General features: G+C 58.0%; 1 protein-coding gene and 1 long non-coding RNA gene across 3 annotated transcripts in view; one reads left to right on the forward strand and one right to left on the reverse strand.

Annotated features, from left to right (window-relative positions):
• GRK5 (G protein-coupled receptor kinase 5) overlaps positions 1-13928 on the forward strand; it is a 204744-nt gene extending 190816 nt beyond the window's left edge. The window contains exons 11-16 of one of the 2 annotated variants that reach the window (XM_029932677.1): positions 739-828; positions 2584-2792; positions 5667-5804; positions 6573-6710; positions 7265-7396; positions 13758-13928. In XM_029932677.1, coding sequence (XP_029788537.1) covers positions 739-828; positions 2584-2792; positions 5667-5804; positions 6573-6710; positions 7265-7396; positions 13758-13790 — 740 coding nt within the window. In that variant the 3' untranslated portion in view covers positions 13791-13928. Of the gene's footprint in view, positions 1-738; positions 829-2583; positions 2793-5666; positions 5805-6572; positions 6711-7264; positions 7397-9492; positions 9900-13757 lie in introns of those variants that run through there. The other variant, XM_029932676.1, reaches the window with a different exon arrangement.
• On the reverse strand, positions 10076-15610 carry LOC115285941. Its single transcript, XR_003905762.1, has 3 exons — positions 15572-15610; positions 15265-15393; positions 10076-10405 (listed from the first exon to the last, which is right to left on the reverse strand). It is a non-coding gene; the product is annotated as an uncharacterized LOC115285941 (long non-coding RNA).
• Between the last annotated feature and the right edge of the window lie 1441 nt (positions 15611-17051).

Consider the following 17051-nt stretch of genomic DNA (forward strand, 5'->3'; position numbering starts at 1 on the left):
CCCAGTCTTGGGGCCCCGGGGCAGGCAGTGGGCATGGATAAAGCTCCTATTTGGTGAAGAAGCAGTGTGGCTTGGCCAAAAGAGAAACAGAGAGACAGAGAGCACTGACTGAGGAGTCCTGAATTTCAGAGATCCTGGGCAAGCACTGCAGTGTCACACAACTTCCTGGCACCACGTCTCCCTTACTGGTGAAATGGGGAGATGGGAGGTGGGGCGGGGGTTGGTGAGGCTCCAAGAGGGTAGCTTAAAAGGCCATAGTTTCACCAGCTGTAGCCAGCTCGAAATGTGTTAGGCATTATCTGTGCATTACCATTGTTTTCCCGTGTGTGTGTGTGTGTGTGTGTGTGTGTGTGTGTATGCATGTGCACACATATGCACACATACGGGTAACATGTTTAGCCTCTTGTTCACATCTGTTATCAGACCGAGATATTCCCATTTCTGCAGAAGGGGCAGACTCAGCATCCCTGAGCCCATTTGACAGATGACAAGATTGAGGCTCAGAGGAGCCAACCTGCCAAGGTCACCCAACAATATCGCTGGCAGCTGGGACCAGCACGCCCCAGATGCCAGGCAGGCCCCAGCAGAGGGGAGGGAGAAGGGGTGGCGGGCCGTTGGTGACCTGGAGAGAGGCCTGAGTGGGGAAGTGGGCAGAGGGCCCAGGGCCTGCCGCCCCTCTTGGATGAGCTGTCCACACAACCGTCCCAGGGGCCTGCTGACCCTGCTCCCCGCCATCAGGCCACATTCGGATCTCGGACCTGGGTCTGGCTGTGAAGATCCCCGACGGAGACCTGATCCGCGGCCGAGTGGGCACTGTGGGCTACATGGGTGAGTGTGGGCCCGGCCCTCCACGAGCCCTCCTCTTGGGCCTCTAGCCTCTGTGCGGCTCTGCTCAGAAGTGAAGCCCCAGTGGGAGGTCTTAGCCAGGGTGGGTGGAGCGTTGAGGCCCAGGGTTCATCTGGGCACTCTGAGCCCCCCCCAGCCCCACCTGCACTCCAAAGCCAAGACACTCTCGGGGTCAGCCATCAGTGCAGGCACACGGTGCTGCTCGGGGGAGGCTGAACTCAAGGAGGGGTCGGTGGCCTTTCGGGGGGGCCCCTGAGAGGAGGGAGGTCACTGGGAAAGGCCCAGAAAGGAGGGGAGTGCACACCTGCTGTGCCACCAGGCACGATGCCAAGTGGAGATCAGCCTTAGCCTCCCTGCCCTGCCCCCAGCCCCCCTGCCCCCGCCATGAGCCTGCTCCAGGACCACCGTCCTGGGGGCTGCAGGGAAGAGACCAGAGCTGCTTCTGGTCCTCTGGAATCCCCCTCCAGTGATGGGCACCCCCTGGGCTTCCTGCTACATGCACTTCGCACACGTGCCCGCTTGTCCCAGGGGGTGGGGGCTCCAGAAAGCCCTGGGAGCTGGGGTTGCTGCTGTCCTCCGCCAGGCTCCTGCCAGCCACACTAGTACAGGATTCTGTCTGTTGTCTCTGCCGATAAAAGGTCCTTTTCAGGTTGCATATCATTGGGGAACCTGTGTGTATCTATGTATATGTGTCTGTGTGTACCCATGTGAATGTGGATGGATGGAGGGAGGGAGGGAGGGATGGATAAATGGATGGAGGGAGGGAGGGAGGGATGGATAAATGGATGGAGGGAGGGAGGGAGGGATGGATAAATGGATGGGTGGGGGGAGGGAGGGAAGGAGGAAGGGAGGGAGGGATGGAGGGATAGAGGTATGGATAGAGATGGAGGGATGGAGGGAGAGATTGATGGATGGAGGGAGGGATGGAGGGAGGGAGGGATGGAGGGATGGATAGAGAGATGGAGGGAGAGATGGAGCAATGAAGGGATGGACAGAGAGCTGGAGGGATGGAGGGAGGAGTGGAGGGAGGGAGAGAGAGAGGGAGGGAGGGAGGGAGAGATGGATGGATGGAGGCAGGGAGGGATCTGCACGTCTTCACGTACCTGCGTGTCTGTCCCGCACAAGTGCCGCCTGCACCGTCTGCAGGGCCTCTGTTAACGCACACCGGCACGTGTGTGGATGCCTTGGCCTCTGGATGTTTGTCACCTGCCTGATGACATGAAACTTACCTTTTTTGCACTTCCATCGTTAGTCTAGAATTCATCATATCAGAGTAGTAGGGAAGCCATAGTGACAGGCTGTTTGAATTCCAGGTAAACTTAAAGTCATCTTTCCTTTGGGTGGACACATGTTCCTTCCTAGAAATAAATGTGTGTGTGGCACCTACCATGTGCCAGGTGTCATACTGTTACCGGGACACAGCAGTGAATAAGGCAGCTCAGATTTTAGTGGGGGAGACATCAAGGGAGCAGGCCGTTTCCATCCCCTGTGATCAGGCTTCTGAAGCCAGGAGCACAGAGGAGAGCACTCAGGGCAGGCTCCCTGGAGGAGGTGGTATTTATGGCAGTTGGTGAGTAGGAGTCAGCAGGGGGAGGCATGTCCTTGCCACGAAGCTCAGGCCTTCTGTGAGCAACACCATCACTCGGTCGGTGTGAGTTGCAACCCTGGCCGCGTGTGCCCTGACTCTGCCCTGCCACCAGCTGTCTCTTACCTCCCCTCACCCCCCTCTGCCCCCAGCTCCGGAGGTCCTGAACAACCAGAGATACGGCCTGAGCCCTGACTACTGGGGTCTGGGCTGCCTCATCTATGAGATGATCGAGGGCCAGTCCCCATTCCGGGGCCGCAAAGAGAAGGTGAAGCGGGAGGAGGTAGACCGCCGGGTCCTGGAGACGGAGGAGGTGTACTCCCCGAAGTTCTCGGAGGAGGCCAAGTCCATCTGCAAAATGGTGAGCTCCAGGATCGCCAGCCGCTGTCCACGGGCGGGGTGTCCGGGGCTGTCCCCCCTCCCGTGGGATCAGGCCGACAGGGACAGGGTTGGGCACATGGGCTAGGAGTCGTGATGGCCCCGAGCCAGAGGAGCCTGGAGAGGGCCTGGGGTACAGGCAGGGAGGCCCCAGGACAGGGAAGGGGCTACAGCGAACTGCAGGACACACTCACATCCAGCTTTGTTAGGACGAATCAGCATCTGGGAGAAAGGAGAAGACCCCAGCTGGTGCCCCAAGGCACAGAGGGATCTTGGGGCACCCCACAGCCTGGATCCCCGGGCGCTGGCTGAGACCAGCAGGTGCAGTGCAGGCGCTGGGGTGGTGATATGTTCAGTCTTTGAACATCTTACAACAGAGTGTTCCTTCCACTCTGTGGAACGCTGGCCACAGGTCATGATCTCGTGGTCTGAGCTCTGTGCTGACAGCTCAGAGCCTGGAGCTGCTTCAGATTCTGTGTCTCCCCCTCTCTCTGCCCCTCCCCACCTCTCCTTCTCTCTCCCTCTCTCCCCCCTCCTCTTTCTCTCTCAAGAACATTTAAAAAATGTTTTTTAAGTGGGGCTGGGAGAGAGTCCACCCCTGGCCGCTGCCCCCCCCACCAGCCCAAGTGGGCCCACCCCTGGCCAGAAGCTTTGTGGGGGGAATGGCCACACCCCCTTCCCACCTGGCTCTCATGCTCCCAAGTTCTTCCTGGGTCCCCTTAGGGCCTCTCCCTCTGAGGCAGGCACAGCTGCCCCCCAGGGCTAGCCACATGGGGACAGGAGGGCCTGAGCACCCCGCTCCGGGTACCCATGAGCCCTCCGACTTCCTCTCCCTGGAGCGCTGTGGCACCTGGAACAGCAGACAAGCAAGGGTGAGGCTGTCCCCCCTGCCACCCCTCTGACTCACGTGCACAAACCACCAGGCCGGAGTGCCTAGAACAGCAGGCCCGACATGCTGATTAAAGTAGTGAAGCTTCTTCCAGAAGAGCCAGGGCTGCACTGTTCGTGGCCTGGGCGGGGGAGGCCCCTCACCGGAGCCGTCCACTCACTGCTCCACCACTGCCTCTCACTGGCTTCCGTCTGACGTCACAGAGCCATGGGAAGAAGGATTTGGGGGCAAGACCTGACATTTGACCACTTCCAAAAAACAGGAACCGTCAGTCTGCCGTTGACATGTGTGGGAGACACACACCAAACCACACGGCCTGCGTGCCTGGGCCTCCCAGAAACCCAAGCAGTCATGACAGCCAGGGTTGGGGTGGGGGACAGACGTCAGGTAGGTGGAAATGTGGGACCCTGAGGACAGCTGAAAACTGGGGCACAGGGGCTGCCAATTATATTTGGCTGTGGAGGCCAGGTGTCTATCCAATGGGACCAAAGTAGGCAAGGGACAGAAGAGGGAGATCATCAGCCATGGTCAGAGCATCACCAAAGGTCCCAGGTCAGGGTCGGGGACACAGAGAAACAGAGCAACCCCAGCAGGACATGGGACATGCTGAGAGAACCGAGAGGCATAGAGGCCCCTGCCTGCTGTCGCTGTCCTCTTGTTGAGGGCCTGGCTTTGGGAGCGCCAGGACTAGGGGCACTGCTGGCCCTCTGCTGGCCCCTGGTGGCCACTGAGAGAAAGGCGGCGACTGAGCCTGGGGCTCTGGGTGAACCTTGGCCCTTGGGTATCAAGTGTTGAGCCCGTGTCCTCTCATCTTTCTCCACTGGGAGAACCGACAAAGGCCTCTGTCCTTGCTTCATCTTCTTAAAAGTGACCGTGGGGTCATGGGATCCTGGCCTTGGGCTTCCTGGCCACCCTTCCCCACAGCCTGGCTTGTCCTGTCACCTCCCAGAGGAGCTAGCCCAGGACACAGCAGGCCTGTCTCTGAGGAAACCATGGAGGTTGGGGCACATCGGGCTGTTTCTAGACTCTGGCAGTGCCAGCCCTGCCTAAGGCCCCGCCACAGACTGCAGGGAAGCTGGTCCCTGGCAGCCTCCCGGCCTCCTTCCTACCTTACCCGTGTGGCCTGGCTGTCTGCTCTTGCAGCCGCTCCCTCCCCTATGAACCTCCCCACCTCTTGGTTCTGAGGAGGACACTCCTCTACCCTGACCAGCACTGTCCCCAGCAAGTCCCCTTCACCCTGACCCAGCCCCACACCTTTCATCTTTCACTCTGACTCAAAGACAGGTGCTCCCCAAGGCTGCCCTGCAGGTCTCTCCCACCTGCTCTTGCTGGTTGATGCCTCCCCCACCTCCCCTCTCCTGGAAAGCCTGTTGCAAATGCCCTTTCCCTGGGAAGCCTTCCCATCCCCCCCCTCCCCTGCTGGCAGCCAGGTCATGCTCCTCGGCCACCATGGTGTCGTACCTGTATTGCCTCAATCGGTCCCCTGAACATGGTCTTGCTGAGGCCAGATACTCCGTGGCCCTCCGCACAGACATTTGTGCCAACTTGGCCCATGTCTGCAGGGTACTTGGGAGCTGAGTAGGCGAACGAGTTAGACTTGCAGAGACTACCTCTGCCCTTTGTAGCTTACCTGTAGCAGAAGCAGCGACACAATGCCACAGACATGAGTGGGGCCCCCGGTGCCGCAGGCTCGGCATTTTGCTGGGAGGAGGGCAGGCAGGACCCCCGCCCTCCCGCAGGCTCCAGGCATCCGAGCCACCTGGGGCCCCAGCAGGCCAAGGCAGTGTCCCCTGGGTGTCTGGTGGCGGCGGGGGCCCCTCAGAGGCTGGAGGAGGGACGCCTGGGAGACTTGGGGGGGCCGTCTGTGAAAGGAGATGACCACAGGGGCCCGAGCGCCACACGCCCCGTGGCCTTTAGCAGGAGGGAAGGCCCGCCCAGGCGTGACCTCCTGTGGCTCTCTTGTCACAGCTGCTCACCAAAGATGCAAAGCAGAGGCTGGGCTGCCAGGAGGAGGGGGCTGCAGAGGTCAAGAGACACCCCTTCTTCAGGAACATGAATTTCAAGCGCTTGGAAGCCGGGATGTTGGACCCTCCCTTCATTCCAGATGTGAGTAGCCCAGTGGCGCCTGTGCACAGATGCCGGACTCCAGCTTGGTGAACATCCACGCTGGGCCCTGGGAGACCACCCCTGCCGATCTTGAACTCCCAGAGGGCAGGGCCAGTGGGCAAGTGAGAGTAGTGGAGGCTCGTGCTCTGACAGCTGCGGCTCCTGGTTCTGGTGCCTGGCTCCGTCATGGGCGCCTACATCAGCCCCACGGCAGAGGTTATTCTGCTGTCCCCACTTTGCAGGTGAGAAGACTGAGGCCAACAGGGGGTATGTGACCTTCCCAGAGTTCCCAAGCCCAGGCCTGTCCGGCTGCAGAGCCTGGGTGCCTGGTAGTGAGAGCAGGGCCGAGTGGTCGTCCCGGGGCCACATGTGTCTCTGGCCCTGGGTCCCCAACGTCTGCTCTCTGTGTGGGGGACAGGCCGGAGGCCCCAGCTGGGGCAGCCCTCCTTCTGACGGAGATGCCTGGAAACTCTTCCCTCATCCTGAGCCTATGGGCTTTGGGGAAACAAAATCTGCTGGGGGGGGTTGTCCCCAGAGGTGCTGAGGAACGTGAGGTCAGAGAGGGCATGTTCAGTGTCCCCACCGCAGCCCCAGCCCGGAGGGTGGGGAGGCCTGCAGTCGGCATAAGGCTGATGGCGGGAAGGAGCCCCTTGGCAGACCTGAGAGAGAGCGGCACTGGTCCCTGGAAAGGCGTCCCCAGCCCCCATCGGAACCCGAGACTGGGGGCGCCGGGCCGGGACCCTGTGTGACCTCACGCCCCGCCCACAGCCCCGCGCCGTGTACTGCAAAGACGTGCTGGACATCGAGCAGTTCTCCACCGTGAAAGGCGTCAACCTGGACCACACGGACGACGACTTCTACTCCAAGTTCTCCACGGGCTCCGTGCCCATCCCGTGGCAGAGCGAGGTGAGCAGGGCGGTGACTGTGTGCACCTGAAGGGGGCCGCCGGGTTGGGGGCACCAGACCTGGATGAGGGCGCCATGGGCGTGGGGTCGGGAGAGGAGCAGGAGGCGAGATGGACGTGGCCGTCTAGGCGCTGCCTGGGGAAGTCAGGCTGGGAGAGAGGAGGGAAACGGGGCCGTGGCTGGGTGCACAGGTGGGACGAGCCGGGGGGGGGGTCAGTGCTCCTTTTAGGGGGTGGGAAATGCTGGGGCAGGGGAGGGGTACTGGGGGGTAGGCCCCGGAGCAAGTGGGTGACCTGAGCTTGGGTGGGGTGAAGGGGGAGATGGGGTGTGGGTTTGGTAGCTGGACAGTGAGCACACCCCTGAGGCCGGCTGGCAGGGGAGAGGATGTGGCAGGCGGGGGGCGGCCTAGGCCCAGGCTCCTGAAGGACGCAGGGTGGGCGGAGGACCCACAGGAAGCCGCCAGCTCCGGGCGGGGTGGCGGCCAGCTTGTGGGCCCCCGTGCACCCGAGATGAGCACAGCATCTCACACCCCTTGTGGTCTGCGCGCCTCCCCAGATGATAGAAACGGAGTGCTTTAAGGAGCTGAACGTGTTTGGACCTAACGGTACCCTCTCGCCGGACCTGAACAGGAGTCACCCCCCGGAACCGCCAAAGAAGGGGCTGCTCCAGAGAATCTTCAAGCGTCAGGTGAGAGAACCCCCCCCACACCCCCTCCACGGCCGGCTGGGGACGCCGGGGGCCCAGGGGCTTCCCTGAGACCGAGCTGCGGCCTTCTCCCTGTGTGTGGGGCGTGGGAGACCCAGGGGCCCCCGACTGTAGGGTGGAAGGGGCCGCCCAGAGCTCACACTTCATCAGGGTTTCTTGGCCTCGGCACTGACCTTCTGGGTAAATTCTCGGCCATGGGTGCCGTTCTGTGCGGTGGGAGTACCCAGCAGCTTCCCGGCGTCTCCCACCAGGAGCGCCCCACTCCCGCTGTGCCACCCACAACTGTCCCCAGCCTCGCCTGGTGTCTCTGGGGCCGAGGCCTCCCTGACAGAGAACCAACAGCGCCATGTGGCCACTGTAAGGACTCTGGTTCTGTAGGTGACGGCCGAACATGACAGAGAGCGGGGAGAACAGGTGGGGAGAGGCGGCCCCTGCAGAGCCTCATGGCTCCTAGGCGGGGCCCCCGTCCGTGGCGGCAGCAGCGAGAGGACCCTCACCCCTTGGGAAGGCACATTCTTCCTCAGAGCCTGTCCCAGGATTAGGGGCTGGGGAAGACGTGTCCCCGCACAGACCTGTGAGTGAGAGGCCACCGAGGTCCCCACCTCATCCCCTCGTTTACCAAAGTGGCCAAAATAGCACCTCCTCCTGGCCTGGCCCCCCCCCCATGGTGCCCACCCCACAGCTGGGGAGCCTCCCGTTACTTACACGCCTCTGCCAGGAGGATGAAGAAGGAGAGGCTGAGGAGTCTGGTCCCCAGGCCCCAGGAACCCCGGCTCCCCACCCCCACCCCAATAACAGGATGGGTGGCTGTTTCTGGCATTCTGCTGTGGGCCCAGCTCTGCCCTGGGTGCTTCTTGATGGCTTCTTCTAATTAAGCTCCTGAAAGCCCAGGCCTCCGTTCCACCATTCATCCATTCAGCCAATATATAGTGAGCACCTACTGTGTGCAGGGGTGTTTCCTCAGGGCTTGGGATACATCAGCAAGTCACACCAGGATCCTTCCTTCTGGAAACGCTGGTGCTGTATGAACCCAGTGTGTGCTACCATTAACCCACTTCACAGATAGGGACACTGAGGCTGGGGGGGTGGTCAAGGAATTTGCCCACGGTCACACGGCCAGTGAGCCCATGCAAAGGATCTGGGGTGAATGGCAGGGCGCACGGATCAGGCCTATGGAGAGAAAACGCAGACTGGTGCCAAGTTTGGGGTTTTATCTAAGAGTTTCACGTGAGTGTCACATCCTGTTCCAAAATATACTCATGTTCGTATACTATAAAAATATAATTTTTAAATGCTTCCACCAAGAAAAATGGAAGTTCCCAAAAGAAAGGACCTGTCCCCTCCCACATGGCTGAGCCCCCAGGTCCTGGGACAGGCATTTCCTGTGAAGGCTCCCAAACCTGGCCCCGATGCCTCCTGCTACACGGGTGGTGGTGTGCTGCCCCACCCCAGCCTCTGTGCGCCCATCCAGAAGATCAGTGCCCAGAGCGGGGAGGGCGGAGGTGGAGATCAGTGGCCCACTGCACAGCTCCCAGCACTACCACCGAGGGAGCAGATGCCCCGTGGCTCTCCTCCTCGCCGCAGGTCTGAGGGACCCGCACCCACAGGGATGCCGAGAGGGTGCCCGGAGCACCGAGAACAAGCGGCCCGTGGTCCTCGGCCAGGCGCTCACTCCCTGCACGCGGCCCAATTTCCTTCTCACCAACCCTGACAGAAGCAGCTCTTACCCCACACTGCGGCAGGGCAAACAAGACATGAACAACCGCCCGAGGTCCCTCGGCTGAGTGGCAGGTGTCAGACCCAAACCCGTGGCAGTTTAACCCTGGGCCTGCCGTGCAGATGTTCGAGGAGGGGGCCCCCTCCTCCCTCCCTGCCTGGAATTTCCTTCCTTCCGTACCTCCCCCCGCAACCCCCATCACCTCGACGGGCAGCCTCTGGCCCTGGGTCTGCACAAGGCGGCAGGAAACAGGAGGGGCTGGTCAGCAGCCTTGATCGTGGCCCTGTTTTCAGATTCAGAGTCCCTTCCTTACCCACCAGGACTAACTCTCCCTCTCCCTCTGTCTCTCTCTCTCCTCCAGCATCAAAACAATTCCAAGAGTTCGCCCAATCCCAAGACCAGTTTCAACCACCACATAAATTCAAACCATGTCAGTTCAAACTCCACAGGAAGCAGCTAGTTAGCGCTCTGACCTTGAAGTCCACGGTGGGACCAGCCCAGACCCTTGTCCTTAGACGCAGAACTTGCGGACGGGGGAGCCCTCCAGGAGCCAGGGACGGAGCCGCTGCCCCCCTCGACGCAGGGCCTCCGGGTTTCTCAAAGAGATTTCCACTCAGGTCTGTCCGCAGAGGTGGCCCCTGAGCCGAGGTGGAACACTGCAATAGACATCCGATCGGATACGACAACTTGCACGTATTTTAATAGCGTCATACCTAGAACTGAATTTTTGTCTTTATTATTTTTAAAGAAAAGTTTTGTAAATTTCTCTATTGTCTCAGTTTACATTTTGTATATTTGTATTTAAATGAAAGTCAGGCGTGGAGGGTGTATATTTTCCGTGCAGCCACTGTTCATGTTTTAAGACATTTTAGAGGGGGCGGGGCGGGGGTGGGGATTTACCAAAAAAAAAGAAAAAAAAAATGTGACTCAAGACTTCCAGAGCCTCAAATGAGAAAATGTTTTTATTAAATGTAGAAAAGGACTCACATTTCTCCTTTAAAGGATTGGCTGTATCCATCTCTGTAACCTCCCCTCACATTGAGATCACCGGGCTGTTGGCTTGTAACCATCTGCATAAAGTGCCCAAGACACGCTTGGGACTTCGCCCCCAGCGAGAACGTCCCCTGTGGGGTGTCTGGGGTCACCTGGGGCCGACGTGCACTTTTCCTTTAGAGGCGCACGACGCCAGTGTTGCTTCAGCCTTGGCCTCCTCTTCCTTCTGGAAGGGGGCCAGTACGTAGAACTGGGCCTCTTCCTTTCCAAGCAGGTCCTGACTGCGAAAGCAAGTATGTTTTAAGAGGCTTGCCTTAGGGGAATTTTGTTTTATTCTGTTTTTAAGGGAAGCATAGAGACAGCATAGCAATGATACGGGGTAGTCGGGGAGCCCCAACTGTCCCAACTCCACATGGCCCAAGGAAGCATCAGGGAGTAAGGGCCAGTGGACCCATCCCAATGAGTCCCGAGAGGGGAGGGACTTGCCCAGGGACTCCGAGCATGTTCCTTAAGCATTTACGGGATCACAGGATCTCGAGAGCTTCCCAAGGCCCCACAGACTCACTGGCCCAGGTGGCATGGATGGGGTTGGCTCTTCGAGCCAACGGGATGCTCTGGGTGGTAGGGGCCGGGACCCAAAATAGCTCAACACACACCCCTGTCACTTCCTGGGAGGGACGGGACAAAGGCGAGCTGTAACGGGGCATCTCAGAACGGCAGGCACAAGTAGCCCTCAGGAGGACTCGGCGGCTTTGCCAGACCAGGGTCTTCTGAAGGCTGTGGCCCCAGGCCCTCTGAGCATGGCCGTCCAGCCCCAAGGAGCCACCGGCCCCTCCCATTGTCTCCACGAGGTGACAAGAAGCAAATCCACCCTCGCCTCTCCCCCACCCCTGCTCCAGAACAGGGTGAGTGGTTGACAGCCCTGCTCCCCTGGCTGAGTCCCGGCCGCTGAGTCTGCCGCCTCCTCTGGGTGGCAGCCGCCTGGCAGTCACCAGGATTTCGCCCCGTGTGGGGCCTGCACCACCGACATTGGCACCTCTGTGAACATGCAGATTCCAGGGCACCACCCCCAACCTATGGGATGGGATTCCTCAGGAGCAGGGCCTGGAATATGTATCTAAAGAAGTTCTCCAGATCATTCTGGCACACCCTCAAGGAAGGGCACTACTGCCTTGGCTTCACTGGGGCTTTGGATGTGACCCAAAATGATGTCTTTAGGTGATGCAGGCAGCTCAGCGCATGCGCTTTTAGGGAGGAGACCCCTGTGCCCTTCCCCCAAACTAGAGCATGCGCTTGGTGAGGGGCTGCCTTTGGGAGGGGGTCATTGTAGGTCATGTGACCAATAAGTGGGACAGAAGCAACAGGTGGTATTCCCTCGGACCCTCTAACGCGCACCATTGTTTCCTTCAAGACCGGCTCTTGCCTCACGAGCCTGCTTGTTACTCCCTGGGCTGCTCAGGAGAGAAGGACAAACAGCCACACTCTGTCCCAGCTCCCTGACCAGCGTCTTAAGATCCTCAAGATCTTGCTGACCCTCCTTTCGTAATGGAAGGGACAGTCATCTTCCTGTGACCATCACTGGCCTGAGCCCCCACTCTCCTTCGTTCCTTCTGCCTCGTTCACAGCCACTCAGTGCTTCCCAGTGACCGGTGGACAAAAGCCATCCCCGAGTCCCTCATAGCCCCACGCTGGGCGTGTGCAGGACCAGAAGCATCGAGAAGCAAGAGGAAAACATCCTTCCGCTCTGCGTGTTTCTGCATCGCGTGAGCTCGAACGATGCTCACGCCCGGGCCTTTGTGGAACTCTTGGAAGGACTGGAATCTTCCTTCTCATTCGCCACCCGGCCCCGCCCAGTGCCCACGGGACTCGGGCCGGAGTCCCTGGCCTTCCTGACCGTCCTGCCCTACTGCCCACTGTTTCCCACGAGAGAAGGGAAGTCTGTCTCAAACAATGCCTGAAGGTCAGCCCTCCTTTCCACCGAGTCCAGCAAGTAGGTCCTGTCCGCCTTCCTAGCTTCTACTCCGACGTGTTTTCTATAGCTGCGTTTTCAAACGATATTTTTAAATTGAGGGGAGGGGAACCCACTTTCCCACCCACCCACTTGTCCGGGATGAGGTGTATTTGGGCAGTGAATGGATTAAAATCTTCTTTCTTTTACTGCATTTGAGCTCTTCACAGAAGGGCCTTTCTCCATTTTTCTCACCGGACGCTCGCCGACCTCGTGCCTTTGAGGTGAGACGCAGGGCCTCGCAGAAGCGTCTCTGCTTCTGCTTTTCCGGAGACAAGCTGCTGTCCCCAGCGGGACAGGGGTGGTCTCTGCCATGAGCACCACCACCAAGTGTCCATCGAGCCCCCAGGGGGCTCCCAGAATATCGCCCTTGACAGCTCACACGCCTGACCCCCGCCTTCACAGAGGACAGCACCCCCTCCCCCAATGTACCACTCACTTTCTGCTCCTTCCAGGCTGGGAACATCACATTCAAACCATGAGGTTTCCAGGGCTGCTCACAGGCTAAGTGTCACTATGTCTGGAGCAGCCCCTGGGGGGCTTATTTCCTGAAATGCACTGCTTTTAACAGATACTTGGGCTCAGAGGGGCAGGCAGTAGGGAGCCCAGCGGCGTGGGGGAGAGCAGGGTACCCCGTTTTGACGCACTCTTGACATGCACCACTGCAGAGAACGGTGGAGAGTTCTGGGGACCCGTGTGGATGCCACTGTGGCCTGGAAGACGCGGTAGCATGCGACCCCTCGCCCTTGAGCCTAGTAAACCCTGACAATGCCAAGGGCATGCCCTCTGAGAAGCCAGGGTCTCCAAGGAGCCCACTGTCGAAGCTTCTTCCACATGCCTGTCCTTTCCTGAAAGGTTCGGGGCGTCGTTTTCCCATGGACTCGACTGAGGTCCAGACCTCAATGCAGAGAGTACACCGCAGCGTCCTTGCTCCTGGCGTCCCAGGCCTTGCCGGAGGACACAGGAGCCCGGAGGACGACCAGAAGCCCACTGAGCTGAAGTACCACTCGGCGACATCAGCTCTCCTCGTGGGCTGCTGCGGGGCCCACGCCCGGGCGAACACCTGCATCCTTCCAAGGGCAGCCAAGGCCAGTGTCTCCCGGCCTCACAGCCCCCCATCTGACACGGGACCTCCTAACTTCACAGCCTTTGTTGGGAAAGAGAAGGACTGTGAAATCTCCGGGAATTTTGAAGCAAATGAGCTGGGACACGACCGGCAGGGAGCTCACTTCATTCTGTCACAACAGACCAGACGAGGTGAGGCCTCGTCCCCACCACCCCCCACCCTCCAGGCACCTTCCCCACCCCACGGGCTTTAACCACCTACCCATCCAGCTGTCGAAGCCCAGAGGGTGCAGTCAGAGCCCGCTCAGGGCAGACCCGGTTCTCAGCCGGTCTTATGCTAAGGGAGGCGGTTAAAGCTTCTGAAAAGCTAGCTCTTCCCGCCCTCAGACGGAAAGACGCTTCCTAAAAGAAGAATCTAGATCTCATTCTCCAGTCCATCAAGAGGTCATTTTTGTAATCGATCAAAAGCAAATGTTCTCGATTACAAGAGCTTCGTGGCTGTCGGTAGTGTTAAAACAATAGTCCTTCTAGCATCCAAAGGTTTCTATTTTTTTTTTCAGGGAAATTTTAACATTGATGGTGAACGAAAATAGTTCCCTTTTGGAGGTCATTCCTGAAGATAAGGCTTTGTTCTGCTGCTTTGAATCCCTGTACATCCCACTGTGCTGCTGTATCTAGATCGAACCACTGTTGTTTTTTTAAGAGAAATAAATTCCTTAATGAAAAGAGCATTTCTTTCTCTCTGCACATGACTGTCACCCCCGAGACGCCGGCATCAGCCGCCACAGTGTCTTGATTAACCCTTTCCTCAGGCGGACAGCTCAGGCCCCCCTACACAGACCGCCCCCTGACCACGGATGGGAGAGAGTCCACTGGGGGCAAGGGCACGCTCTGAGCCTCTGAACTGGGGGCCCCATCACAGGGGAGCTGTTCCCTCGGGGTCCCCCAGGATTTCTCTGGGACCCTCTCCGGAAGTCCACCAGGCAGACAGAAGCCAGCATCCTCCTGGGACACAGAGGCTGAGGGAGAAACTCCAGGTCCAAGGCACCACCTCTCCACCATTCACACTCCTCTGCCTGGCAACTTTGGTCCTTCCCAAGCAGATGGGTAGGCTGGGGGCAGGAGGCGGCCTTCCCTCACCTCCTCCACCCACTCAGGCCCCTTCCCTCCTCCTTCCCTTCTTTCTTCCAGCCCCACACCGTCATGGATTCAGTAATGGAAGGCACCAGAATGGTCTCCAACTCATTCATTTCCAGGAAAGATTCAAAGTGGGCCTTCCCAGGGCACCAAGGAGCTTAAGGCCAGTCTCTCTCTGGGAGGGGCATCCACAGGGTGTTGGGATCTAAGTGCCCTCGCCAGAGACGAGGGAAGTCCAGGCCTGGGGAACAGGTGCTCAAGGTGCAGACGGCCAGGAATCCTGGCACCAGTCGCTGCCGGCAGAGGTCGGCCATGGGGGGGCCTCGGTCCACTGCTTTGGGAGACGCGGCAGGAAAGAGGCCCGTGCAGTGGGGAGAGGGTGAGTTCTCCCCCTCAGCCAGCCGGCAGGTGCTTATCAAAGTCCTATTGTCTCCTCGACACTCTCGGAACCAAGCTAGATCAGGCTCCTCGAAGGAGGACTCACCTGGGCGTTTTGATAAACTACAGATCCTGATTCAGTAGGTCTGAGCCTGGGTCTGCATTTCTAACAAGCTCTCAGGAGAACCTGCCGGTCCGAGGTCTACCCTTTGTGAAGCCAACTCTAAACCCCAACCTCAGGCCAAGGTCTGTAGTCAAGCCAGGACCCACATTCCCACTGCTGTCCCTTTCTGGTGCCACATTCAGAAGTGTAGATGCCAGGGGTGGGGGGCGGGCGCCTGGGGGGCCTCAGTCGGTTAAGCAACGGACTCGATTTCGGCTCAGGGCATGATCTCACTGTTCATGGGTTTGAGCCCCGTGTTGGGCTTCGCGCTGGGCATGCAGCCTGCTTAGGAAGATTCTCTCTCCCTCCTTTTCTGCCCCTCCCCCACTCACACATGATCTCGCGCTCCCTCTAAAAAAAAGAAGTATAAATTTCTTATTAATACTCACAAATGCACTGCCCTTGAGGTGAGTCCATATGGTCTTCTCGAAGTCTGGCCCGTGGGCTGGCAGCGGCCACCCTCCTGGGAACTTGGGAGAGAGGGCATGTTCACTCCACCGCGGATCTAACCGGAAGCTCTGGGGTGGAGGGGAGGGACAGAGCTGGAAACAGGCCCCCAGGTGATTCAGATACACACTCAAGTTCGAAGATAACTGATTTACAGAGTGCTTGCACCTCCTTGAAATCTCCTTGAAACTCCCCACTTGCAGATTTCTCTGTGGAGGCAGCGGAGTCTCGAGTGGTTGACGCTCTTACCTGTAAGTGGGAAATGGTGTGTAGGGTTGGCTCCTTTGTTCTTTAAAAATAGGAGCGAGGAGGGGCACCTGGGTGGCTCAGTCCGTTAGGTGTCCGACTTTAGCTCGGATCAGGATCTTGTGGTTCATGACTTCAAGCTCCCTGTCGGGCTGTCTGCTCTTAGCACAGAGCCTGCTTCGTTAGATTTTTTTTTTTTTAATTTTTGAGAGAGAGAGAGAGAGAGAGAGAGAGAGAGAATTCAAAGCAGGCTCCAGGCTGATAGCACAGAGCCTGAATGTGGGGCTTGACCTCATAAACCCAGAGATTGTGACTTGAGCCAAAGTCGGACACTCAACCAACTGAGTCACCTGAGCACCCCAAAGAGTCTGCTTCAGATCCTCGATCATGAGCTCTCTCTCAAAAATAAACATTTTTTTTTTTAATGGCAGAAACAGGTGGCACCTGGGTGGCTCATTCAGCTAAGCATCCGACTTTGGTTCAAGTCATGATCTAATGGCTCATGAGTTTGAGCCCCACATCAGGCTGACTCCTATCAGCCTGTCAGTGCAGAGCCTGGAATCTGCTTCAGATTCTGTGTCTCCTTCTCTCTCTCTCTGCTCCTCCCCCACTCCCTGTCTGTCTCTCTTTCTCTTTTTCTCTCAAAAAAAAACATTAAAAACAAATTTTTTTAAATGGGGTACCACAGTTGAGCAGACCACAGAGCCTGCTTCGGGTCTTCTGTCCGCCTCCTGTGTGCTGTCTCTCTCAAAAATAAACATTTTTTTAAAAAATGGGAGCAAGGATAAAACAACATATAATCATATTGTCGTAGGCTTTTAAAAATGAAAGGATGGGGCACCTGGGTGGCTCAGTTGGATAAGCGTCTGGCTTCAGCTCAGGTCATGATCTCACAGTTTTGGGTTCGAGACCCACATCGAGCTCTGTGCTGACAGCTCAGAGCCTGGAGCTGCTTCGGATTCTGTGTGTCCCTCTTTCTCTCATCCTTCCCTGCTCATGTGCTCTCTTTCTCAAAAATAAATAAATAAATAAAAATTAAAAAAATGAAACAATAAGGCAAAACTGAAAAAAAAAATAATATTGCCTGTAGGGAGAGGTGGCCAACAGGGGGCAGGCGGAGGGGGTAGATATAAAAACCAGACATTGCTGAATGTGCCTTGTCTTGTAGACTTGACTTTGGAAGCAAGTATCAAATGGAAAACAAATCTGGATTTAGTCAGGAGAGACTTCTAGTGTGAAGAGAGAGCGCAAAGAAATGGACACTTTGACCCTAAGACCTGCAGGGTCTCAAGGCTCAGGCAAAAAGGGGCTTGCTTTACAGAGAGGGGTAAAGGAGGCGCCTCACACCCACTTGCCTACACCCAGATCTTTCTAGAAGAGAATGCTTTACCCCGAGGCCAGCCTGTGTCAGAAGGGGGTATGTGCTGGCTGAGGCTGAGGATGGGCCAGAGTTCAGGGTCCTGGGGCAAGGCAAGAAACGGAA

Source organism: Suricata suricatta, chromosome 2, assembly GCF_006229205.1.
Source record: "Suricata suricatta isolate VVHF042 chromosome 2, meerkat_22Aug2017_6uvM2_HiC, whole genome shotgun sequence".
NCBI lineage: Eukaryota > Metazoa > Chordata > Mammalia > Carnivora > Herpestidae > Suricata > Suricata suricatta.